A 26368-nucleotide genomic window follows, 5' to 3' on the forward strand; every position below is an offset into this window, starting at 1 on the left:
AATTACCTGGTATCCAGTAAACTTTACTCCTGGGTTATTTTCTATTTCCCACAATCCTTCATTAAATCCTTTCCGTTTGTTTGACTTTCCAAACTTGTCTTTGTATTCTTTATATGGAAAAAGGTCTTTAGGACCTAGAAATGCACTGCAGGGATATATTAGAAATAGAACTGACACTATGAACTTCAAATGTAAGATATTTTAAATATCAATATCAGCTTAGGTGCCACAATATAGTATAGTAAACAAATTTAAAGTACATATAAACCCTCTGAGTTAGGCACATATCACAAGATGTTTCAGACACATACTTTGAGGCAGAAAAAATGGCTGGGTATAGTCCAGCAACCCTGGACTGTGCTAATTTGATTTTACTTTTAAATTACCACTATCTTGTTTTAAAATTGTTTTTTAGTTATACAAGTAAAATTAAAAATACCTACTTTGACCACACTAAAATCATCATCTTAAACTAAGATTTATCTGTGTTGATCTACCATAGGTAAGGGTTTTGTGGGATTTGCAGTAAAAACATAAACACTGGTTGATAAATATAAACACAAACACTGGAATAAAAAAAGTAAAAACATAAACACTGAAATAAAAAAGATTTTAACTCTATATTGCACATTAGCATATTTATTTATCATTATTTCTATGAATTAAAAAATCATATTGGTGTTTAATGAGGCACTAAGCAAGAAAAAAATTAGAATTGGCAAGGTACACAGAATTTTATTTCAATTTAAACCTTATCCTAAATTAATTATAACCATTAAAAAAAAATGAGTTAGAATAAATCCTGGGGCTGGTTAATAGATCTGAGCATTCAAAACAGTGCCTTTAGCATTATTATCTAAATGTGACTGTGGAGGCCCAAATTCTGGCTGACACCCCTGAAGCTTATATTTCAAACTAGATTCATTTATTCATTCATTCAACAAATACTGATTGAACATCTATAATATATCAGGCACTATTCCAGAGGTGCTAGGGATTCTGCAGGAAACAAAAAGGCAAACATCTCTGCCCTCATGGGGCATACGTTCCAGTGTTAGGGGTGCGGGTTTAGACAATAAAAAAGATAAACAAATAAAAAACATAGTATATGTGCTTAAAAAAATAAAGCAGAGAAGAACAGGAAAACTGGGGGTGAATCTGACTATTTCAGATATACATATCAGGGAAAGACTCTCTAAAAAGGGAACATCTAAGTAAAGAACTACAGGAGGTAAAGGAACAACCCATGCAGTTACTTAGGGAAGGAATACAGAAGGTTGAAGGAAGAGCAAGTACAAAGGCCCTGAGGTATAAGACAGAAGAGGCCAGTGTGGCTAGAGTAAGATGACTGAAGGGAGACCAGCATGAAAGGAGGTGAGAGAGACAATAGAGTAGGGCACAGATTATGTAGGACCTTGGAGGCTACTATGAAGGCTTTGAATGAGATGAGAGTCATTAAAGGCTTTGAAAACAGAAGTGACAATTTATTTTAATAGAATCACTTTGGATGCTGTACTGAAAATATACTGACGGGTTTGGTACTAGGGTAGAAGCAGGGAGGCTAATTAGAAGGCTTCTCAAGTAATGATGGTGACTTGGACCAGGGTACAGGCAGTACGGTTGGTAAGAAGTGGTTGGATCTTGAATTCATTCTCAAGAAAGAGCCAAGATGATCTGTTGACATGAGAGAAAGGGTAGAACTGAGGTCATCTCTAGGGTTTCAGACTAAGGAATTAGAACAGAGTTGATATTTACTGAAATGGAAAGATTTGGGGGAGCATGTGATTTGGATCTAAAAAGCTCAGTGTTGATGTTAAGCTTCAAATTCCTGTTAGACACCAAAGTGAAGATGTCAAATAGGCAGTTGGGGAGATGATTCTGGAGTTCAGGGAAGAGGTCTGAGCTGGAGATTTGGAAATTATCAGCAAAGAGATAATATTGAAAACATTCAGACAATAGGTTAACAGTTTACTGTTGATCTTTATAAATTCCATTTTCTGCCTGAGTCTCAGTATTGATCCCTCCCATTGTCCAGCTGATCAAAACTTCAAGTTGATAAAAACACCTGGGGAAGCTTTCTAAAAACCCAGAACTGTTTAAGAATCATCAAACCTTTCTTTATTGTTCATCTTTAATTGCTCAGTCAGCATGATTCCATCTCATTGAACCCAGAAATAGATTTTCAGGTTATTAGACATTTTAATAAAAAACACGTCAATCTTGATTGACTAACTGAACATTAGAAAGAAATGGACTTTATATATTGCCATTTCCCTTTTAGAGAAATTTGTTATGAAGTATTAGATTCTGGCTTTTGACTTTCTCCAGCCTTTGACTCTATGCACAGAAAATAACTGTGGGCTAAGCTGCCTGACATTCACATCAGCTGATACTAACCAAAGCTTGCCTGTGCTTTAATAATGCCACGAGAGTCAGAGTTAATGGTTATTATTTCCTCCTCTTCTTTTTTTTTTTTTAAAAGATGACCAGTAATGGGATCTTAACCCTTGACTTGGTGTTGTCAGCACCACACTCTCCCAAGTGAGCCACGGGCTGGCCCCAATGGTTATTATTTTCTGATGAAAGAGTTAATAATTCTCAGCTTTCCTTATCTTCATTTTATTCCTTAATACCGCTTTTGGATGTATGAGATGCACGTCTTCCTGCTACAGAGGACAGAAAGCCTTCTCTTAATGAATAAATGTTTTTACTATCATTGCTTAGGAATGACTTTAACTGAAAAGTGGCCATAATTAGCTGTTGCCAGAAAGAGGGAACCTGAGTGAACTATTCTAAAACAAATTTTTACTTCTGATAGACAACCTGTTTTTTCCTGGATTATAAATAATTTCGTAAATCAAATCACTTCTCAATTGGTTAGCTTTGCTGTATGTTTTACAAATCTTAAAGGGCCAGGACAGAACGAAAATAAAATTGCTCAAACTACATGCTCTAAGGATAATGCTTTTGTTTTTGTTTTTTTTTTCCCTTGGCCAAAGCTTCCTTGAATATTGTCCAGGCTAAAACGATTGGAGTTATTGGAATTATGTTATATAGAGCAGAAGAACTTGGGGCTCCACTCACTTATCTGCCTGGGCATTAGAACAGATTCGAAGCCATGTTCTGAGGAAAATTCTGGTCCTGCCTGGGGTTCTTCCTTTAGATGAACTGAACATAACTTTTTGTTAAGATCTTCACCTTTCACATACTTTCCCGTCCTCCCGTCATTTATTTCATTTAATTAATTCTAATTCATTCAGTTATTTTTAATTATTATTTTAAAAAACTTTTATTTGTATTTACTTTATTTATGCTGAATTTATTTCCACACCATAAGTTGTTGTTTCTTCAGTTCCTCTCATGTGAAAACCCATGCCATTTTTTCTGGTATAGCAAGTGATTAGATGTCTTGGGGCCGAAATAGCTGTTCTTAAAACACCTACCATGAGCCAAGCACTGAGTTAAGCACTGTGTATATAGGGGTTAGCAATACTGACATGATCTCTGCCTTCAGAGAGAGGGTGAACATTAGTACTTGCCAGAAAGAACGTAATCTCAGGTTCAAGAACACCCAATACTTAGTAAAAGTTCAGCAGAAACAATGTTATGGCAGGTTTGGGGAGTTTGTTCTCCTCCAGATATTTAAAAAATCTGTCTCTGGATGATCAAACCAGCAAAAAAATTACATTGGCCTATATTATACTAGTCTTTGTTAGAACTTTTACTGAACTGAATATTAGAATGATGTCACTGAGGATGCTATAAGAGACAGCTCTGTAAAATCCTTCACACTGTTCACTAGCATGATTCTGTTACACCAAGTGGCAAGCTCTTTAAGGGCACTTTTAAATTTCCAGTGCCTTACAGAATGCCTAAAAATAAATGTTTACTAAGTGAATGAAAGTAACCACACAATGTTATTAAATGGTTGACTTTGGTGTATATAGTGTGAATGTGATAGTTTTGTTTATTAAATCCTGCCTTGTCCCAGAAATACAACCAGATCACTTAAAGACAGTTCCTAAAAACAAAGAAAAACAATGGTACACATATAACATGGAGACAAGAATGAGGCAAATACAAAAATAGATATCAGAAAGCCCTACGTACTTATTATATATAAAACATTGACTTCTAAGCTTTCTAGCAACCTCTCTAAAGAGGAAAACATGATTACTTGCATAGCTGACAGTGTCTATCAGGAAAAACCTAACCTCACTTCCTCAGAGTAACACAACTATTAAAAAAAAAAGAATAAGAAAAAATGAAACAGAAATACAGCAAGTATGAGATTCCCTCAAATGAAATAACCTCTGCATAAATGGCATACCCACAGGAGAAGAAAAAGGAAGAGACCTAGAAAGCATATGCAAGGAAATAATGACTGAAAATTTCCTAAGTATGGAGAAAGATGACAGCATCCAGATATAAGAAAGTCAGAGGTCACCAGTCAAATTCAATCCAAAGAGGAACATCCTAAGACACATAAAATCAAATTATTAAAAACCAAAAAAAAAAAAAAAGAGAGAGAATATTGAAAGCACCAAGAGAAAAGAAACACACAACATTCAACAGAGCCTCAATACGTTTATCAGCAGATTTCTCAGTAGAAACCCTAGACGCCAGAAGAAAACAGGAGGATACATTCAAAGTGCTGAAGGAAAAAGGCTGTCAACCAAGAGTTTTATTTCCAGCAAAACTAACCTTCAAATATGAAGGAGAAATAAAGTCTTTCCCAGACAAACAAAAGCTAAAGGAATTCATCAACACGAGATCTGCCTTACAAGAAATTGTTTTTTGTAAGCCTCATGGTAACCATAATACAAAAACTTATAAGAGACATACTAAAAATAAATAGTGAGAAATCAAAGCCACTCAACCACAAAGGAAGACAGTAAGATTGGAAAAAAGGATCTACAAAAACAACCAGAGAAAAAATAACAAAATGGCAGTAACAAGTCCCCATATATCAATAATAACCCTACATGTAAATGGATTAATGCCCCAACTAAAAGACAGAGTGGCTCAATGGATTATAAAACAAGAACCAACCATATGCTGCCTACAAGAAACTCAACCTATAAAGACACACACTGACTGAAAGTGAAGGGATGGAAAAAGACATTTCATGCAAATGGAAACCAAAAAAGAGCAGGAGTAGCTATACTTACATCAGATAAAACAGACTTCAAGCCAAGGAAAGTAAAAAAGATAAGGAAAGTCATTATTTAATGATAGAGGGATCAATTCAATAAGAGGATATAACAGTTCTAAATATATATGCACCTAACTCTGGAGCATCCAGTTATATAAAGCAATTACCCTTAGCCCTAACAGGAGACAGACTCCAATACATAACAGCTGGGGACTTTAACACTCCAAAGCAAAGGATAGATCATCCAGACAAAAAATTAACCAGAAAACATCAAATTAATCTCTACTATAGGCTGACTGGACCTAACAGACATATACAGAAGAAAGAAATGTGTCTTCAGAAACCTCTCCTAGTTCTTTCAAGACAAGAATGAGGAAGATGTCTGAGTGGCAGAGACAGCAAGCTGAGAAAGAGTTCATGACAAGCTCTACTAACATTCAAATGATAAGGGATAACCTTGGATTTGAAGACATAAGATTTCCTGACAGTTTTTAGCTTTTCCCCATATTTTCAATTTTCTATTTGTTTCTTTGTTTGTAAATAACCATATACATGTTTAATGTGTCAAAGATAGCCAACTGTCCCCGGGTATCCATTCTCTTTTTTCTTTCATTAATGGCTTACTCCTCCCAATTTTTAAAGCAGGATACAGAGCTGCCTAGCTGGAGACTATGTTTCCCAGCTTCCCTTGTAGCTAGATGTGGCCACATGACCAAGTTCTTGACACTGGAATGAATGCAAGTGGAAATGATATATTCAATTTCTTTGTCATTTCCTTACAAGGAATTACTTGTTCTTTACCTCTTCTCTTTCCTCCTTCTCTGAGCCTGAAAGATGCACATGGGGTGCTGAGACAAGTTTTTAATTTTTTGTTTCTGTTTTAATAAGCAAACAAGGGTAATACCCCAGGGAATGACAGAAAAATAAGACAGAAAGAACCTGGAGCAAAGTAGTCCACCCACCCTGATCTATCTGCCTACCTCTACATTATTTCAAAAGAAAGAAATTTCTGTATTATTTAATAAGACATTGTATTTTTAGGTTTCTTTATTTCAGCAATTTAGCCTGTATGCTAGCCAATACAGTTAGAAAACCTTAAAAAGGTGGTATGTTTGCTTCAGGGTCCAATGAGTTGAATGGGCCTGAGAGAACATAACTTTGCTCTGTGAAATAGTAATGAAAAAAATTTCTCTAGAAGAGAAATATACAAGAGCTACAAAAGAAATTACTGTGATTGGTAAGGGTACTACTTAGGACTTAAAAGTGTCCTAAAGACTTCTGGGTGATGACCAACATTTAAAAAGAAGCAGAAATGATCTTCAAAAGCAAAGATATGTTTTTAGTCATAAAGACTTCTACGATGAAAAATCTTTACATTAAGAAAAATATATTATTAATCTTGGTAATTTTATATAATCGACTATAATGATTTTAACAACATATAGAATGTTATAGATTGTCTACAAACAATGTATAGTACCAGCCAGCTGCCCCAAAATCAAAAAACAAAAAACCAAAACAATGTAGTCTAGCAGAGTCAAAGTAAAGCTGTTGAAACTTTAAGTTTAACTTACGTTTCATGGGTGCCAAAAAAGAAGATAGGATATTTGTTTGCTGGAGGCTTCACAGCTCCTTCTGGGAGTTCATCAATCTATTAAAGATAAATTTAGTTATTAAATAGTTACCAAAAAACACAGTATAACATTGTTCTGATAATTTATTGCTAATTCTAAAATAAAATTACTCTAATCAAAATCCCAACTGTTTTTCTTTTCTTGAACTTTACAAAATGATTCTAAAGGTTATATTTGGCCTGCCACATGGAAGTTAACACTGTAAATTGACTACAACCTTTATGATAATTCATAAGCAGGAGCCAAAGCTACTCATTTCCTTTGACCCAACAGAATTACTCTTGGAAATCTGTTCTAATGAAATAATTCAAAAGAATAACCAAAAAAAGAAACAAAAAAATGTACTTTCTTTTGGGTAACAGCACATATATACACATCTATAGAAACATTAATATTGAAAGACAGGAGAATTATGGAAAACTAACTTGATGAAATGTTATGTAGTCATTAAAAGACATCATCTCTGGGCCGAGCCCGTGGCGCACTTGGTAGAGTGCTGCGCTGGCAGCGCGGCGACGCTCCCGCCGCGGGTTCGGATCCTATATAGGACTGACCGGTGCACTCACTGGCTGAGTGCCGGTCACGAAAAAACGACAAAAAAAAAAAAAAAAAAAAAAAGACATCATCTCTGCCTGGACTATTACAAGTCCCTCAACCCACCCATTTAAGCTAGAATTGGCTTTTAAAATGCACATTTGATTACGTCAATTCCTTGCTTCAAATCCTTCTAGAGCTTCTCATTGTTTACAGCATTCTTAGCTATGCATCTGAATCTCTTCTAGAGTTTTTTAAAAATAAAAATACTTCAGCTCTTCCTCAGCCCTATAACTGAGGTTGAGAAACTTTAATAGGACAAAGTCCAATTCCTTAGAATATTATATAGTTATATATACATTACTCCTTAGAATGTTTCCAGAAATGGTCCTTGACCAGTCTAAACTTCTGTTACTTTTCTCTCCCCATGTCATGATTCAGCGGTATGAAACTGCATGGAATTGTTAATAAGCATGCTATTTTCTTTCATGTAGCCTTCTCTTATGGTTGAACTCCTCATCTTCCAGAGATATATATTGCTCAATTACAAAAGTGAATATTTATTTACAATAAGAAAATAAACCACAAGTAATCGCTAGCATTTTTCTTCTGAGACTTCTTTAGGAAAGTTTCCAGAAATCCTTACACAGAAATGCTTTCTGGTGATAACCAGGCTTCCCCTCTCTTCCTCAAACACTACACTCTCAGCATTCACAGGAATCCAGCAAGCAAGAGGCTCTGATATTTAAGCTTCATTAACTTCATGAAATCTACCTCTGTTGGTCATGTCACTTGGAAGCCAGACCTGTGTACAAGTCCTGATTCTGTCACTTACTGGCTGTGTGACCTTGGGCTAGTCATTTCACTGCAGTTTTTCATCTCTTCACATACAGCAAATAACACTCATCTTATAGGGTTTCTATGATCATCAAATGAAGGGTGGTTGAGAATCCCTGGCACATACCAGGTGCTCAATAAATGACAGGCAGTTGTTACTGTTAGTGTTAGCAATAAGAGCCCTCAGAGAAAGAGCTGCTCTCCACATGTGGCTTACAGCCCCAGCTCCTGTTGGCTGATTTCTGACTTTTCCCCACTGTTCTCCCTACTCTTTATAGTCTGGCCACATGGTAAGGTTTTAAAATCATCTTTTGTGAAGGCTTACTGACTGTCCATGTAGAGCTTCCTATTTTAATATCATAACTGCTGAATTCTGTATATGCTTCTATTATTATACTTTCTACCTAGTCCTACTCCATTTTCAATTTATTCTCCTTCACCAGAGTATGAAATTCTTTGACATATGTTCTTATTAAAAATTCTATCCCTATTTTGTAGCAAAAACTCTGGGACATAGTGATTCTTAATTAATCTTTGCTTTCATAATGATAAAATTTTATTCATTCAAAAAATGTCAGTATAAAAAGTTTTATAACATGATGTTAAAAAAAACTTTATGTATACTATAATTACAATTATATTTACATATTTTTATAGACAGGAACTGGAAGGTAAAATGGAACTATAAACACAGAAGTATGAAGCCAATGACATTGGGGCAGAAAATTTTTCTCTTAAATTTCCTTTTTGTTGTCATAATTTGCAAGAAAACAAATTATTCCTCATATCAGAAAATTACAATTACCATTCTATGAACATAAAGTTTCTGGTATTTCTTTACTGCTGCCATTTAATCATACCCCTAAAGATACAAATCATTTCATTAAGAAGTTAAGAATTTTACCTCAAGATAATTCTGATAATTCAAAATGTATAAGGACAATTTCTGCTTCTAACTATGATAGTGTAACTGGTACCAAACTAGCCCTTCAGCTGTAAACATACTTGGAATTGGTCAAAGTATATCAGCCAAGTGTTTTTAAACATTGGATAACAGGAGGCACAAGACTAGAATTCCCAGGAAAAGGGAAATGCCCAAGGAGAGAACCATAATTACCCTATCTCACTGCCTTGAGACAATTTCCACATTAAAGCAATGTGAGTTAGATTTCAAGCAGAGTTGATGGAGCTGAGGAAGCAGAATCAGAGATTAGAGTAGCTGATTTGACTGGAATCTATGGGATGGGGCTCTGGAAAGGATGAAATTGTGTATCTGGGAATCCCAGAAGTCTGCATGGAGAGTCCCTGTGAGTTTTTGACCAGGGCTGGGCAGATTTAAGAGAGGCATACCACAGAACAGTTGCTATGGGAATGAGAAAAGAATGGAGGTATTAGAAATCAATTAGTTTAGAGGACTTTGGAAATCCAGCCAGAGTGCAGAAATCTTTTAATCACTTCCTTAAGGCATCTACCTGAGACACCAGTAAGTTTGAGACCTACTCTATATCTGTCCTAACAAAGCCTAATATGAGGTCTTGATGAGATCTGCAGGGGAGATTTTATTATTTTTTTAGTTTTACTTTACACTCTTTTTTTATTGACACATAATTGCTTATACATATTTATACAAAGTTGGCTGTATTTGTGTACAATATGTGAAAATCAAATCAGGATAGCTGGCATACTCGTCATAACAAAATGTACTCATTCTTTGTGTCCATTAACCAAGTTCTGCAGGGGAGATTTTAGAGGTTGAGTTTTAACAAGTTAGCTGAGCTTTGGAAATACCTTGGGTTTTCCATATATTTGCCCTAAAAAAGTATAAAACCAAGTCACACAAATCCAAGGTGATCAGTCAATAATTAAATTGCTTACTACAATAAAAATTACACATCAGAAAAAGATTTTAGAAATTGTCTTGATAATTAATCAATGATGTCCAATGCATAATAAAAATTGCTACATAAAAAAAAGAAAGAAGAAAACATGAACTATAATTCAGAAAACAAGCAGTCAAGAAAAACTGACCCTACGATGACCCAGATGTTTCATTTAGCAGGCAAAGAAAGACATTATAGCAGTTCTATTTGGACTTAATGAGTGGATACACAGGGAATATGGGCAGAGTAATAGAAATGATAAAAAAGGACCATATGGGAAGTTTAGAATGGAAAAGTACAAAAACTGAAATGAAAAACTCACTGGATGGGCTTGCCAGCAGAAGAATGAGTCAGTGAAACTGAAGACAATAGAAATTATCCAATCTGAAGAATATAGGGTAAAAAGATTGATATAATGTAAACAGAGCCTCAAGAACTTGTGGGACCCTATCAAATAATATATATTTAACAGGAGTTTCAGAATGAGAAGAGAGTGGAAGTGAGGCAGAAAATGTATCTGAATAAATAATAGCCAAAAATTCCCCAAATTTGATAGAAAACATTGATGTACATATCGAAGACCAAATCTCAAGAATAAATGTAAAGAAAACTACGCCTAGGTGAATCACAGTCAAACTGCTGAAAACCAAAAAGTTAGCTGTGAAATCTGCTAGGAAGGAAAAAAAAAAAAAAAGAAAAAGAAAGCAAATTACATACAGAGAAGCTTTGGTGAAAATACCCCTGACTGCTCATCAGAAATAATGGAAACCAGAAAGAAATGGAAGGGCATCTTTAAAGTGATGAAAGTAAAAATCCTCTCAGCCCAGAACTTTGTATCAATATTGATATTAAAAATGAACAAAGGATAAGGGGAAAAGATATCACAGATCTATAGGATGGAAAGATGAGCACCAGTAATAGTAAAAAGTAGGTAAACATAAAAGATTGTTTTTTTCCCCTCATAATTTCCTTACAAGACAACTGTTAAAAGTAAAAATAACAATATTACAAGGTAGAAGCAGGTAGAAGTAAAAGATATGATAGCAGAAAGTATGGGAGGATGAGTAAATGAAATTATACTGTTGTAAGGTTAATAGCTGTCTTAGTCCACCTGGGCTGCTTATAAGAACATACCATAAACTGGGGTAGTTTATAAACAACAGAAGTTTGTTTCTCATTGTTCTGGAGGCTGGGAAATCTAACATCAGAATGGCAGCATGGTTTAGTTCTGGTGAGGGCCTTCTTCTGGGCTGCAGACTGCTGACTTCTTGCTGTATCCCTACATTTTGGAAGGGGCAAATGAACTCCTTTGGGCCTCTTTACAAGGTTACTAGTCCCATTTATGAGGGCTCCACCCTCATGACCTAGTCACCCCTCCTTAACAGTAAGTATCACATTGGATATTAGATTTCAACTCATGAATTCTGTGGGGACACAAACATTCTGAGAACAATTGTGAAGTTGGAAATGTGAAGTAGGAAGCATTAGGTATGCAGTAAATGGGAAATATAAAGGATTAGGTGTGAAGTATAAAATGGCAAAATATTATCTCTAAATAAACATTGATATATTATCACCTTTTTTGTTGTTCAAATATAATTGATTATACATATCTGTGGGGTACAGAATTGAATATCAATACCTGTGTACAATGTGTGATGATCAGATCTGGATAATTAGCATACTCACCATCACAAAATGTAACCATTTCTTTGTGTTGAGGACACTTGATCTCCTCTCTTCTAGCCATTTGATAATATGCAGTAAATTAATATTAATTATAGATGCCTAGCTCAACTGTACATCAATAGAATTTATTTTTCCTAACCAGCTGTTATATGTTCATTAACCAATTTCTCACTATCTCCCCATCTCCCTCCCCCTTTCCTAGCATTGATACCTTATTAGGGCACATATTGTTAGCCCTCAAGCAACCACTAAAAAAAAAATAATAAAAGATACAGCAATAAATACATATCAGAGAAGATACTAGTAATAAAATAGAACATAAATATCTGGTTCAGAATGGCTAAACTGATTGTTCTTAAAAATGTTAAGTGGCGCACTCGGGTGAGTGCGGCGCTGGGAGCGCAGCAGTGCTCCCGCCGCAGGTTCAGATCCTATATAAGGATGGCTGGTGCTCTCACTGGCTGAGCACGGTGCGGCTGGTCACAAAAAGACAAAAAAAAAAGTTAAAGTAGTACATAAATTAATAACAGGATTATAGAACCTTTTCTCTAACAAACTATTTTAAAGTATTTTAAAGATTCATTAAGTTAGAGAAAAATCTCACCAATTTGCATGCAATTAAGACAGGAAAATGATCAGTCTGTTATAATAAATACAAAATATAATACAGAGAGTTTAAAAAACTACCTATTTTATTACAATGACAATTATAGGCATTAAATGTATATATTTGCTAAATCAACTACATATATATTATTACAAAATTAAAGTGAAAAGGTGTTACCAAAAGGAGGTTTTTAGTCACTTTAAAGTATTAGTTGAGAGAATGGCTGAATAAATATATAAATAAAATGCTTGTATCTTCTCATCCCCCCAAATCTTCTCTTGACTTTGTTTCTATATCAAACTACCCTCTCTCCTCACTCTCCAAACTTAAAAGAATAGTGTACAAACATAGTGGTTACTACTTTTTTACCTCCCATTTTCTCCTCATCCATGGCAATCTAATTCTACTACCACCACAATGCTAAATAATTCTCTTAAAGGTCACCAGTAACGTTCTCTTTCCCAGTTCATCCATATCTTCTTGACCTCTCTATAGCCCTGTTTTGATTTGAATGTGTCCCCTCCAAAATCCAGGTATTGCCAATGTGAGTATTAAGAGGTGGGGCTTTTGAAAGGTGATTAGGCCTGAGGGCTCCTCCCTCTTGATGGGGAGCAGGTGCCCTTATACAGGGGATTGATGGAGGGAGTTGGTTCTCTCTTACCCTTTTGGCTCCTGCCATGTAAGGAAGCAGCAAAAAGGCCCCACCAAATGCCAGCACCTGTGTTTGGACTTCCTAGCTGCCAGAACTATGAGTAAATAAGTTTCTGTTCTTTATAAATTACCTAGTCTCAGGTTTTTTGTTGTGGCAGCACAAAACAGACTAAGACAAGCCCTTATCATTCTTAATAACCACCTCCTTAAAAAATCTCCTCCCTTGATTTCCACAGCACTCCTCTGATATTCTTCTTTTCTAACTACTTTACCAATCTGTTTTTCTTACTTTTCTACTCTCCCAGTAATTCTGAATGTTTCTCAAGGTTTTATTCTAGAATCTTGTCTCCTCTCAAACTACGTTCTCTTTCCAAGCAATCCCATCCACTTAAATGATTTCAATTTTTTAACATTATTTTGATGGACTCCCAGATCTCCATTTGTAGCCCCTAACCTTTCCTCTGAACTTCAGGTATGAAATTATGAACGTCTACAAACCATCTACATTTACAGGTCCTATAAGCAGCTTAAAGCCAAGAAAAGGTTACAAATAGAAAAAGAGGTACGCCTGTAGTTTAGAGAGCAAGAAAAAAGGTCTGGTATCTAGTCTCTTAAAAAAAGTTTACAGGCCTTCATAACTGTTGTATGGCAACAGCCTGAGAATTACTGCACCACCATAAATTAATCTTTGAACCATGCGTCACAGAGGAAAGATCCTCTGGTGTACTGAGAAAAGATGGATTTTTAGTCTAGAAACTTTTGATTTAAATTGTGATACTGAAGGTATCATTAATCTTTGGGACCTTGACTTTCACATCTGTAAAATTAGATGGTTAGACTAGTGCTGTGGATTAAATGTCCCCCCCAAACTCACTGGAGCTTGACCCCCATTGTAACAGTGCTAAGAGGGTGGAAAATCTGATTACAGTATTTGAAAGGGGGGGCCTTTAAGAGGCAATTAGATTGTGAAGACTGTGCCCTCATGAATGGATTGATCCATTCATGGAGTAATGGCTATGGTTCTGATGGCTTTAAAAGGAGGGCGAGTGAGTTTAGCTCCTTCTTGTTCAGGCCATTTTCTCTTGAGATGCAACACCCTGAATTGCTATAGAGAGTCACCACTCAGAAAAAAGCCTTCACCAGATGTGTTCCCTGGATTTTGGACTTCCCAGCCTCTGAAACTGTAAGAAATAAATTTCATTCCTTTATAAATTACCCACTTTCAAGTATTCTAGTATAAGCAACAGAAATGGACTTATACAACTAGGTAACCTCTAGATTTCTTTCTTTCTTTTTGGGGGGCTGGCCGGTATGGAGATCCAAACTTGTGACCTCAATGTTATATGGCTGCATTGAGTTAACGCTAGCCCTAGATTTCTTTTAAGTCTTGAAATTCCATGTCTTATCTAAAACCGGACTAATTTCCTCTGAATCCATTTATGTTTACTCTAATTAATGGCACACTCTGCTACCAAGAAAGAAATCTTAATCTTTTCATTATTTTTTCAAGCCCCACATTCAATCGTTCACTGAATACTGCCTATTTAGCTCCTGAAATGTCTCTCAAAGTGATCACCATTTCCATTACTAAATTTAGTTTTCCAAATCAAGTTCTCATGATCTTTTGACAGTCTATTATAGCAGCCTCTCAAAATACCTTGTTTCCAGGATTTCCTGTTACCTTCTGAACAACTTCTGTAAAAATGTTATGTGTTACATCCAACACCACCCTACAAAAACAACTTAAATTGTGGCTAAAAAACACTTAACATTTACTATCTTCACTATTTTTAATATACAGTTCAGTAGTGTTAAATATATGCACATTGTTGTGATACAGGTCTCCAGAAAATGAATAATTACATTTTAAGTGAAAACAGACCTTAAAATGGAAATGCATATGGTTATGTGTGTGGTAAGCACTGAATTATTAGTTGATAAAACACCATTGCATCATGTACTTTTTTACTCTTCTGAGAAAACTGAAAGTGAAAGTAAAAAAAAACTTTAAAAACTTTCAAAGAAAAACACAACTTTTGGTTAGATATAATGTATAACTAATAACTACTGTAGAGGCTGCAAACAGGTGGCCCTCAGGCCATTTCTGGCTTGAAGATATGTTTTGTTTTGCTCACAAAGTGTTTTTTGTAAAATGAATTAGTTGTCAACACTTAAAAAGTGGAAGATTCACATTAAAATCCACATTAATGGCTTCTGTGAAAAAAATAAGAAAATGGGAAAATCTAACAACATAAAGCTTCCATTCCAACATGGCAACAATTAGCTGAAGATGATCAACATTGTTTACTTTAGACAGAGTATGTGCCCCCAAGTTTGTCACACTCCCTACCACTCTCTATAATGTTGTAAATGCTTTCTCTCCTTATTTACATGCTTGCCTAGCCCCTTTGAGTATTTGAGTTTGTACCCCCTTCAATAAATATTTTCAAAAATGGTAACCATTATCATTATGTTGGTTCCTTCATAAATGAGTTAAATGTTTGGATATCCACTCACTTTATACATTTTAATGAGTCTGGTTTTTAATCTTTTGAAAATTATATGGAGACGATTTTAGAAGTATACCAAGATATTCAAGTAGATACTTTCCTCAGGCAATTAAAGTTTCACCTCCCAGGTACAGGTTTTCTTGGCTCCTAGAATTCATTCCAAAAGGCAACAGAACTTTACCTTCATTGAATTTTTGGTTTTCTACTGTTTGTTTTCCTGACTTTGTATTTCTACTTTCATTTCTGGTTCTTGACTATGTTTGATTCTGATTCTGGTTTTGCATAGTCAGTAAGTTACTATTCTCTGTAATGGGATACCTATTCTCCATTGGGTGTGACATGGCAAAAAACCTGGTACATTACTCTTTTGATTTGCAGAAGAATATGTCTTGTTTCTACTGGAAAGAAGAAAAGCTCTTTGAGATTTAGATTGGTATGTATATCCTTTGACTGGTAGCTGAAGTGAAAGGCCTGAAGCTGTAAGCTCTTGTGTGACTGTACTTGAGAAAGCCTTTACGCCTCCTTGTTTGAATTTAAAACATTTCCCTACATCTGGAAAGGGTGTTAGTAAATTAGATATAAATTCCTTAAAACAAAGGAGCTCTGTTTTTATTGGTTTATAGACACTAATAAGACTTATAAAAATCTAATATAATTCAGGAAATAAAAAACTGGATTTTTGAGTACTTTAAATGTGGTAGCCTTTTTGTTTTGACTTGTTTGCTTGCTTTGCTCACTACGGAGACACTCAGGGGATATTGGTTAGAAACTGAGGATCTGTACCATACAGTCTGCAAATATACAGTCACATGGAGTGGGGTCTGGAGGGAGGTAGCCTTACTTTTCCTGAAAACTTATTCTCAGAGTTCTATCCCTAGACCTTCACCATCAGTGTAGTTTTGATATATATTTATTCATATATATATATGTCTTTGATTTCAATTTTTATGTGTTATGTAGTGGCTATTTTTGCCACTTTAAGAAGGAATAGGAAGAATATCTGTATTCTGTGTATACGTGAGCTTTTGCTGGTTTGCTAGAAACACTTTTATATGACAGAAATTTCTTAATTATTTAATCCTCTGTGAAACAGAAGTTAGTTACTTTGGTTGAGTTATAATTAACAAAGATTGAGGCAATACTAAAAACAACAGTGGCATATAAGTACAACTGCAAATGCAAGGTAATGAGCTATGTTTTTGTTTATTAATGGGAAAAGATTAGTTTTGTCATTAAAGCATCTGGGTTTTCCCAAAATTCGAAAGAGGATAATGGATAAAACCTGGATGAATACTGAAAGCTGTAGAAGGTTTGTAGAAAGAGAATTTATTTGCCTTGGACTATAATAAGTGAAAATAAGTCTAAAAATATGCAATCAAATATTAAAATTTTGCCAAGACTGGCTCAGTTTTGACGGATTCATTTGTAAGATTAAAAAGGGAAAGCCACAGGGCCGGCCCGTGGCTCACTCGGGAGAGTGCGGTGCTGATAACACCGAGGCCCCGGGTTCGGATCCCATATACGGATGGCCGGTTCGCTCACTAGCTGAGCGTGGTGCTGACAACATCAAGTCAAGGGTTAAGATCCCCTTACTGGTCATCTTTAAAAAAAAAAAAAAGGGAAAGCCACAAATCCATTAATGTCAAATATTTACTAATACAAAACTAGAATTTGGTTTTCTGTGTTAACAAAACAAATTGGTTTTGGAGTATTCTTTCTGCTCTCAACAAGATGTAGTAAAACATTATTCTTCATCCTCTGAATAATCCATGTAGGTGGCAGAGACAACATATTCCCTTGAATAACCTCCTGGACTTTCTGTAAACTGTCATACACCTAAATTTGTTTTGAAGCAAACATAAGTTCCTCACTTCTAAAAGGGCTAAGGTTCTTGAAGAAAAAAAAAAGTGGGTCACTATCTTCTGTGTTTATTTAAAACATCACATTGTCATTTTGATTAATTCATTATTCACTTAAGCTCCTATTTAAACAAGTGATCAAATCTTCTTAATAATTCTTCTGATATTGCTGAGGTCAAAGTATTCATTAGGAAACTGATCTGGCTTAGATTGTGGTGTATGACCTAAAGCTCAGTACTGTGTGCTTCTTTGACATCTGGTAAAACTGGGACGGCCTCAAGTAGACTATCCACAAGGTCTCCCCCGACTCTGCTCTCCTGGATAAAATTCCCCAGCCAAAAAAACCTTCCTTATCAAAGGCACCAGGCACAGTTCCTACTTGTCCCTGAGTAGCAAGCTTCAGTTCCCTGCCAGCCCATGGAATTATTCAAACAAGGCAAGCTCATCTTCCTGTGGGAACCAAATGGCACCTCACCCTCTTGATCCTACTGCCTCCCACCACCCCTGGGTGCTCACTCTGTTTCTGAATACAACACCCATGTGTCCTGTGTAGCATGCAGTGTCATCCTTCCTTGAACTGTGAGTATATGTAACTAATAAACTGTTGTCTGTCTCATTTGTTCAGTGTTGGGTGTTGTGTGTTTAGCCATCCCCGTGACCATAGGGTGGGAATACCTCCCTTGCTAATAGAGTGAATAGGAGGTAATTAAAACACATATAGGCACCAACATTAGGTAATCAAATCAGGATACAGGGGGGCAAGGGATTTCCCATTGTGGCTCAAACATATATGTGTGGTAGCTTAGTGCTTTCATTCATTGTAGGAGTCCAGATGGTAGTTAGGGGTGATGTGGTGTGGAGGGTGAGAAGTCCTAAGGGGACAGAGGGTTAGGAAAGGAGATACAAAGGTTCCTCCCTAGGCAAAGTCTCTTCTCTCAGAAGGGCTAATGGCCCACTCCCTTGATTCAAAATATCTGTTCAAATATCACCTCATCAGAGAGACTTCCTTTACAATGTAACTTAAAACAGCACCACCTTCTCTTTCTCTATTCCCTTATTCTGCTTTATTTTCATTTTTAGCATTTTCTTGACATTGGGTATACATTCTTCTCCTGACATTAGAATAATCTCTGTGAGAGGGAGACTTGTTTTGTTCACCGCGGGAGCCCTACTGCCTAAGGAAGTGCCTGATGCATGGTAGGAATATTCCTTGAATGTATTAAGTCATAAGTCTAGTCCTATGGACCTAGTCAACTCTGTGTGTGTGTGGCGAAGCGGAAGGAAGAAGGAGAGAAAGTGGTGAGAGTGAAATAAAAGGACTGTCATCGGTGGTGATGGTGTGGTGGGAGGTGGTGTCCAAAACTACAGCTGGAACAGTGGATGCCAAATCTAGCATCAGGAACCTTTTTTTAAAGCTTCAATAGGAGGATGGAAAAAAACAGTATGAAAGACCAAGGTTTTCTGATTGACTCAGGATTCAAAGATGCCCACACTTGCACATGGAGGGAACCAGTGACTCCAGCTGTGACAGAGAAGAGAAAGGAGCGTTGTGGAACACTTTTCCTAACAAATTACTAAGAAAAACTATTATGAGGTTATAGTATAAAGGGGTCTCTATGTATAAGAAAAGAATATGAGAAGGACAAGTTAACTTGCCTCTGAATATGCCAACGAGTAGATTTTTTTAGGTTAGCTGGCAAAGAATGTAGAGAAAGAAAACCATTTCAGCTATTAAAAAGTTTATAAGGTGTGATAAATTAGAGAGGGGGGAAAACCCAAACTTGTGATTTTGTTATAAAAATGGATATAGACAAAGAGAAGACTGCAAATAGTTGACAAACTTATTGTAGGAGCAGAAGGAAAAAGCACCATATGGAAAAAAGAAATGTGCACAAGAGAAAGGGGAAAGACTTTTAGAAATATGAGTATATTTGGTTTAATAAATACGGAAGTGATTAACTTGGTATTTGAAAAGAACACTGTTAAAAGAATTGAAAGCATGATGATATGGAAATACCTTCCAAAACAGTTTGAAAAAATGCCTGGAATATCAGTCCCTAGTTAGGTTCAAGTATACAAAAACCATCACCTACTAGTTGATAGAGCTATTTTATAGTTAAGGACATTTTGCTTTCTATTAAATAAAACCTTGAGAAACATTAACACTTTTATCTTTAGAAAAATTATAAATAATTTTGAGAGATCATGATATACTTAGAACTCAGTGTTTTAAAATTATTACAGGCTTTATGTAGGGGATAGGCAGCATGACTTACTGACGTCCCTCATTAGTATGTTACATTGCTGATTCTGGAGCAATGTATGTGGGGCATGAACTCATTCTCATAGTACATATAGCCAGGGAGAGCCAGTCTCTGACAACTGGAAAAACTCAGGTTGAACAGGTTGAGGCATTTTGGTTTACGGTCTTCATATAAGATTTTCATTTAAATCTCCAGGGTTTATCTTTTTTTAGTGATTGTTGTTTAATTCCAGAAGTTACATTTTAAATTCAACTGTCTAAAAAGTTGGCGTACTCCCCCAACTCCGCCTCAACCTCCCAGTCTTCTAAGCAATTGTCCACAAGAGGTTCAATTTTGAATAGGCACATAAAATACACTTCCTTTTAGGGATTATTTTCACTTTTGTTCAGGTACAATTTATATGTAGTGAAATACAATGATCTTAAATGTATATTTCATGACAATTTGATAAATGCATATACCCATATAACCAACACCTAATCAAATGTAGAACATTTGTCAACCCAGAAAGTTTCCTTGTACTCCTTGAGTTATTTCCCATCCCCCAAAGGCAGCTGCTTTCTAAGTCCTTGAACTTAAAATAAAAAGAATCATACAGTAAGAAGTCTTTGGTTATTGGCTTCTTTTGCTCAGTGTGTTTTTGAGATAAATCCAAATTATGTTAGTAGTTCATTCTTTCACATTCCAATGCATCCATTCTCCTACTCACAGTAAAAAATAATCTCAACAGTGATCACTGCCGAGGGAAGGAGAAGGTGGTGATTGACTGGGAAGGGCATGACAGAATTTTCTAGGATGGTAATATTTCATATCTTGATAGGGGTTTGGATGATACAGGTGTATAAATTTGTTAGAAATCAGATGGCATATTTAAGATGTGTGCATTCACTATATGCAAATGTTACCTTAAAATGTAAATAACTATTAAGCTCTAGTTAATTATATGCATGCTAAAGTGTTTAGGGATGAAATATACTAATGTCTGCAATTTACTTTAAAATACATAAAAAAATAAGATGTATAGACATCGTTAGATGAATAGAAATATGACAAAAAGTTAGCAAAATGTTAATGGCAGAATATAGGGGATATGGGTGCTCACTTTTATATTCAAATTTTCTGTATGTTTGAAAATTCTCATAATATATTGGCAAAAATAGGATGAAGAGGGGAGAGAGGATGGGGATAGTGCAACAATTTGGTTATAGCCTTATCTCTTAAAATGGAAAGTCAACAGATATTAATCTAGTCAATAAATCAAGATGAGACAGGAGACTATTATGCTTCATTATAAGCTGAGGTTGCTTTTAAAAACCATGTACACACAATTCTTTAGCTAAAGAAACTCAAAAAAGAATTTTTTTTTTCCTGACTGGTAAGGGGATTGCAACCCTCGGCACAGTGTGGTCCACACCACAGTCAGCCAGTGAGCGCACCGGCCATCCCTATATAGGATCTGAACCCGTGGCCTTGGCGCTACTAGCGCCGCACTCTCCCGAGTGAGCCACAGGGTCGGCCCCCCCAAAAAAGAATTTTTTTTTTTTAAAAGATGACCGGTAAGGGGATCTTAACCCTTGACTTGGTGTTGTCAGCACCACACTCAGCCAGTGAGCTAACCAGCCATCCCTATACAGGATCCGAACCCGCGGCCTTGGTGTTATCAGCACCACACTGTCCCGAGTGAGCCACTGGCTGGCCCTCAAAAAGAGTTTTTAAAAACTGCCAAATATCCAATTACAGGATTGCACCAGTTATATTCCCACCAATAACGTGAGTCCCTATCTTTTTATACCTTCACTCATAATGGGTATTACCGATTTTAAAATCTTATCTACATTTGCTTTGTAAAAAATGGTGTTTTGTTTTAATCTACACTTTCTTAATTATAGATGATGTTGAACATCTTTTCATATGTTATTATTTGTATTTTGTTTTCTATAAACTACCTTTTCACATTCAATTGCCCATTTTTCTACTGAGTTCTTTTGCTATCAATCTGTAAAAGCTCATTTTTTCTATAATACGTTACAACTGTTTTTTCCCCATTTATCATGTGTCTTGATTTCATTTATAATTTTTTTGTCAGCAGAAATTGCTATTTTTATATAGTAAAAGCTATTAATCTCTCTCCTTTGTGGCTTATGGGGTTGTATCTTACTTAAAAGGCCTTTCTTATTGCAAGATTACCAAAAAATTCTCCCATATCTTCCCTAGTATTAGAGTTTTATGAATTTTTTAAATGAATTATTTTCTTAAGCTAGAAATGTGTCTAATAGTGGGTACAGGAAAATGGGCACCCAGATAAATGATCACTGGTAACATAAAATGATAGGAACATTTAAGAAGTTGATATACTGTACATATTATATATACTGTATATATTAATTTAAAACATATAACATGACCTAACAATACCACTTCTAGGAAACAATCTATGCTACAAAAATAAGAGCATGAACACAGAAAGATAAACAAACCAAGATGGTCACTGAAGCGCTCCTGCCAAAAGAAGAAACAACTGCAGGGCCTTCAGTATAGAAATGGTTAACTAAATTATGGTGCATAGTATGGCATATCACCTAGCCAAGATATAGATGTACTGACTTGGAAAGTTAGTAACATATCAAGGATAAATGTGACGAGGAAACTGCAGAATAAAAAATGGTAATTCCATAAAACCCTGTGTGTGTTTATATAAGCCCAGAAATATATTAGGAAGGGTACACAATGAACTATTAATAATAGTTACCTCAGTGGGGTAGAAATGATAGTGTTAAAAAACTACATTTTCTTCTGAAATTAAAAACAAAAACAAATTATTTTTAAAAAGTAAACCAATAAAAATACAGATGTATAGGGCCTGACCTAGAAAAAATGTGATTCAAAAAAATAACCGTAGAATGGAATTCATGTTAAAGAAAAACTGGACAATTAAATTTATCACACCCTGATGTCTATGTCTGGTGAGGATGACTTTTCCTTTAAACAGGTCCTCTAAGGACTGAACCAGTGAGAACCTTGTCTAATTGGGTATACAGAGCACCTTTTTCCACTGCAAAGGGAGTTTGGTAGGGGTCTCCAGTTCTAAACCTGGTTTGAATTTCTAGGAACCTTTATTTGTGGAACTTTAACTTTTCCTTTCCCATCTCCCCAGTAGGAATTCTTAGCTGGCCCTCCTCCAATGAAATTTCCCTATTATGCAAGATTTTATATAGTAATTTAATGGGGAGAGAATCCACTGCTTTACTCAGATCTTCCAAGCCTTGCCTCCCCCACCAAAAAATTTAAAGAAAGATAATCATGTAAAGCTAAACTGGATACCTGTGAATTCAGTTCATAAGACTCATGCCAATTTGGGCACATGTTTTATTTTTGGTGTCAGTTTCAGAGGGCTTTAAGTTGTTAACATAAAATGATGTGCAATATCCGCTTTTTTCCCTTAAATTCTATTTTGTCTGACATAAATACTTCCATCTCTCTATTTTATGCAAGTCTGATAAACAGATCTTTTCAATTGGGGGTAATTTTTGCCTTCTATTTTTCTGTATTAGGTCAGTCTCATATAAGCACTGTATTGTTGGATTTTATTTATCAGTCCAAATGGAGATGATTTATGCTTGTAATATAATGTCTTGCTTTTTATGCTTCTGTTTTCTCTCTTCACATTTACCTTTATTCTATGAATTATAACTTAATTCCTCATTTTTAATTCTATAAGGACTTCCAATATTTCAAAAACACTATTAAAACAATAACAGTTTTACAATATTAAGACAATATTTATCTATTTATTCTAATCTGAAACCAGATAAGGTATTTAGTGCTTTCCTCCCTTTTCTTCCCTTCCTTTTCCCATTCTTTATTACTCTCCTCCATCTTTTCTCTATTAGGCTCCACTGCTTGGTTTAATAAATCAGTCAGTAATCACTTTTCTTGCTACAGTGGCTTCAGGAAGCTACCCTGGGCAGATGCCTTCGAAAAAAAGAGTAGGAAGAAGGCAAAATAAATAAATAAATAAATAAATAAATAAATAAATAAGATGTCAACATGGAACTACTCAAGAGTCAGTTTTAGCTGAAAATCCAAAACAATAGATAAAACATTCCAAAAAGAAGTGCGTAACCACCATGCTGGACTTGCAAAGAATTTGGTCAAAACTCTTATAACTTTAGCTCTAGCATAACAAAAAAGGGGAGGAGGTTGGAGAGAGCAAGAGAAGAGTTGGTGACTATTGAGAAGATTTTTGGAAAAAGCTGTATGTATGCTTTGAGTCTCAGCCCTCCCTTCCCCAAAGACCTCGACCTACGGGAAGAAGCTTCAACAAGACCACTTGGAGAGCTTAAAATATGTCTCCTAGAGCTTGGGATAACAGAAGGCTGGTGTTTGACGCAAGCCTGAGAAACCTCAAAGAAGAGTCAAGACTTTCTGGTTAGTTGCTCTGAGACAGTGTAGAGTTGTCTTAAATCCTGTCCCAGAGGGCCACCTGGAGGTGAGGGAACCACAGCAGATAAAAACTGGAAATGTACCACGAGATGTCTAGGGAATAGGGAGCTGTAAGTGTCCACTCAGAAGAAAGAAGCATTTGTCTGCATCAAGAGAACCGAAGATGAGATAATCCCAGGAATGTTGGTGGTGGAGGTGGGAGGCTGTTTCTAAAATGGCTCCCAGTGATCTCCATTCCCAGTATTCATGGCCTTGTGTAAAATCCCCTCTCCCTGAGTGTGGAATGGACCTAGTTACTTCTAATGAATGGAACAAGGCAAAAATGATTAGATGTTACTTCTAAGATTAGGTTACAAAAGACTATGACCTCTGTCTTGCTGACTCTTGACCTCTGGCTTGCTTGCTCTGAGGAAGCTAGTTGCCAATGCTATGAATTGCTCTATGACGCCTACATGGCAAAGAACTAAGGGCAGGCTCTGGCCAACCGCTCATGAAGAAATAAGGCCCTTAGGCCAACAACCCATGAGGAACTGAATCTTGCCAACAACTACTTTTGGAAGCTTGAAGGTAGATCCATGCTGTAGTCAAGCCTTAGATGACTGTGCTCTTGTGAGAGACCCAGAACCAGAGGATCCAGGTAAGCCACGCCTGGATTCCAGAGCCACAGAAAGTGTATAAGAATAAATGTGTACTGTTTTAAGCCACCAAGTTTTAAAGAGCAATTTGTTATGTAGCAAAAGATAACTAACATGAGGTATCTCTGAAGAAACTAGAAAAGAGTTCATGAGCAAAAGTATAAGCTATAAATAGTTGCCAAGTCCAGACAGCATCAACACCAGCTCAAAACAGTTATTAGTAAAGTAAGAACTTTCCCGCCACTCCTACTTCACTTTAGCCCTAGAGAGCTGAAGAATGTGGTTAGCAAGAATGTGGGAGAGGGATCAATATGTTAGGTGAAGTCAGAAAAACCAGTTGACCCCTCTTTTCTTACTGTAGTAGGTCAGCATTCAGGAGGCATAAGCTTCTTTGGAAGGAAGAAACTTTGGCTTTGAATAAAGTTTGAAGTTTTTAATTACTGAACAGAATTGACCATAGTAATTATGGAACTTAGTCTGCTTCTGTGACTAGAACTGACTTGAGGACTTTTCATTTGCTGAGAGTGACCAGAACAGTTAGAGGACCTCATCCAAGGAGAAAGAAGCAAAGCTAGCATCACAGAATGCGTTTGAACAGAGAATAGATGCAAAACAAAGCTTTGAAAGAGTAAAATGAGGAAAGAAAGAAGTCATAGCAGGTAAATAACATGGAGAAAGAGCAAAGGTAGGTGTCAAGTCAAGATGAGCACCATGTCACGCATGAATACAAGAGAATATCAGCCAGGCTAGATCTTACATTTTGTAAATGGTAGTTGGCAAACCCACAGGTCCCCAAGGTGCTCTGAGAAGTTCACAATATTAATGACAGTCATAACATCTATTTCCATTTCAATTTAAAAATCAATAAATATAATAATTTAAATACTTTGTCTAGAAAACAGAACACCATGACAGCCTCTTTGTGTCTATTGAGCAAATATGTGTAGCAGGAATAGGTACAGGCTGAGCTTCACAAATCCAAAAATATAAAATCCTAAATGCTTCAAAATCTGAAACTTTTTGAGTGCTATATTAGTCTGTTTCTGATGCTTATAACAGAATACCTGAAAGTGGGTAATTTACAAAGAAATGAAGTTTATTTCTTACAGTTTTGGAGGATGGGAAGTCCATGGTCCAGGCAGCGCATCTGGTGAGGGCATTCTTGGTGGTGACTCTCCACAGCAACGCAAGGTTGTCACATAATGAGAGAAATGGGCTAAGAAAGAATGCTAACCTTCTCACTTGCTCTTCTTTTAAATGCATCAGAGCTACACCCATGACAGCCATTACTCCACGAATGGATCAATCCATTCACAAGGGCACAGTTGTCAGGATCCAATCAACTCTTATAGGCCCCACCTTCTATCACCACATTAAGGGTTAAGTTCCAACACGAGCTTGGGGGACATTCTAACCACAGCAAGGACCACTGTGGCACTCAAAGGAAATGCTTAACAGATCATTTTGCATTTTAGGTTTTTGGATTACAGATGCTCAACAAGTATGTATTCTGCAAATATTCTAAAACCTGAAAAAATCTGAAATCTCAGATATCTCTGGTCCCAAGCATTTTGGATAAGGAATTTTCAAGCTGTATCAGATAAGTATGTTTATGATTCAGATATTCGAAGTTAGGTTTATCACTCAACTGATTGTGGATTTGATCATTA

The 26368-nt window shown here is 36.1% G+C and overlaps 1 protein-coding gene across 4 annotated transcripts in view; it reads right to left on the reverse strand.

The window, feature by feature from the left end:
* Positions 1-26368, reverse strand: part of HDGFL3 (HDGF like 3) — an 82627-nt gene that overhangs the window by 31998 nt on the left and 24261 nt on the right. For all 4 annotated transcript variants that reach the window (XM_063088788.1, XM_063088789.1, XM_063088787.1 and 1 more), the window contains exons 2-3: positions 6730-6806; positions 7-145 (exon numbers count right to left, since the gene is read on the reverse strand). In XM_063088788.1, coding sequence (XP_062944858.1) covers positions 7-145; positions 6730-6806 — 216 coding nt within the window. The remainder of the gene's footprint in view (positions 1-6; positions 146-6729; positions 6807-26368) is intronic.

Source organism: Cynocephalus volans, chromosome 3, assembly GCF_027409185.1.
Source record: "Cynocephalus volans isolate mCynVol1 chromosome 3, mCynVol1.pri, whole genome shotgun sequence".
Classification (NCBI taxonomy): domain Eukaryota; kingdom Metazoa; phylum Chordata; class Mammalia; order Dermoptera; family Cynocephalidae; genus Cynocephalus; species Cynocephalus volans.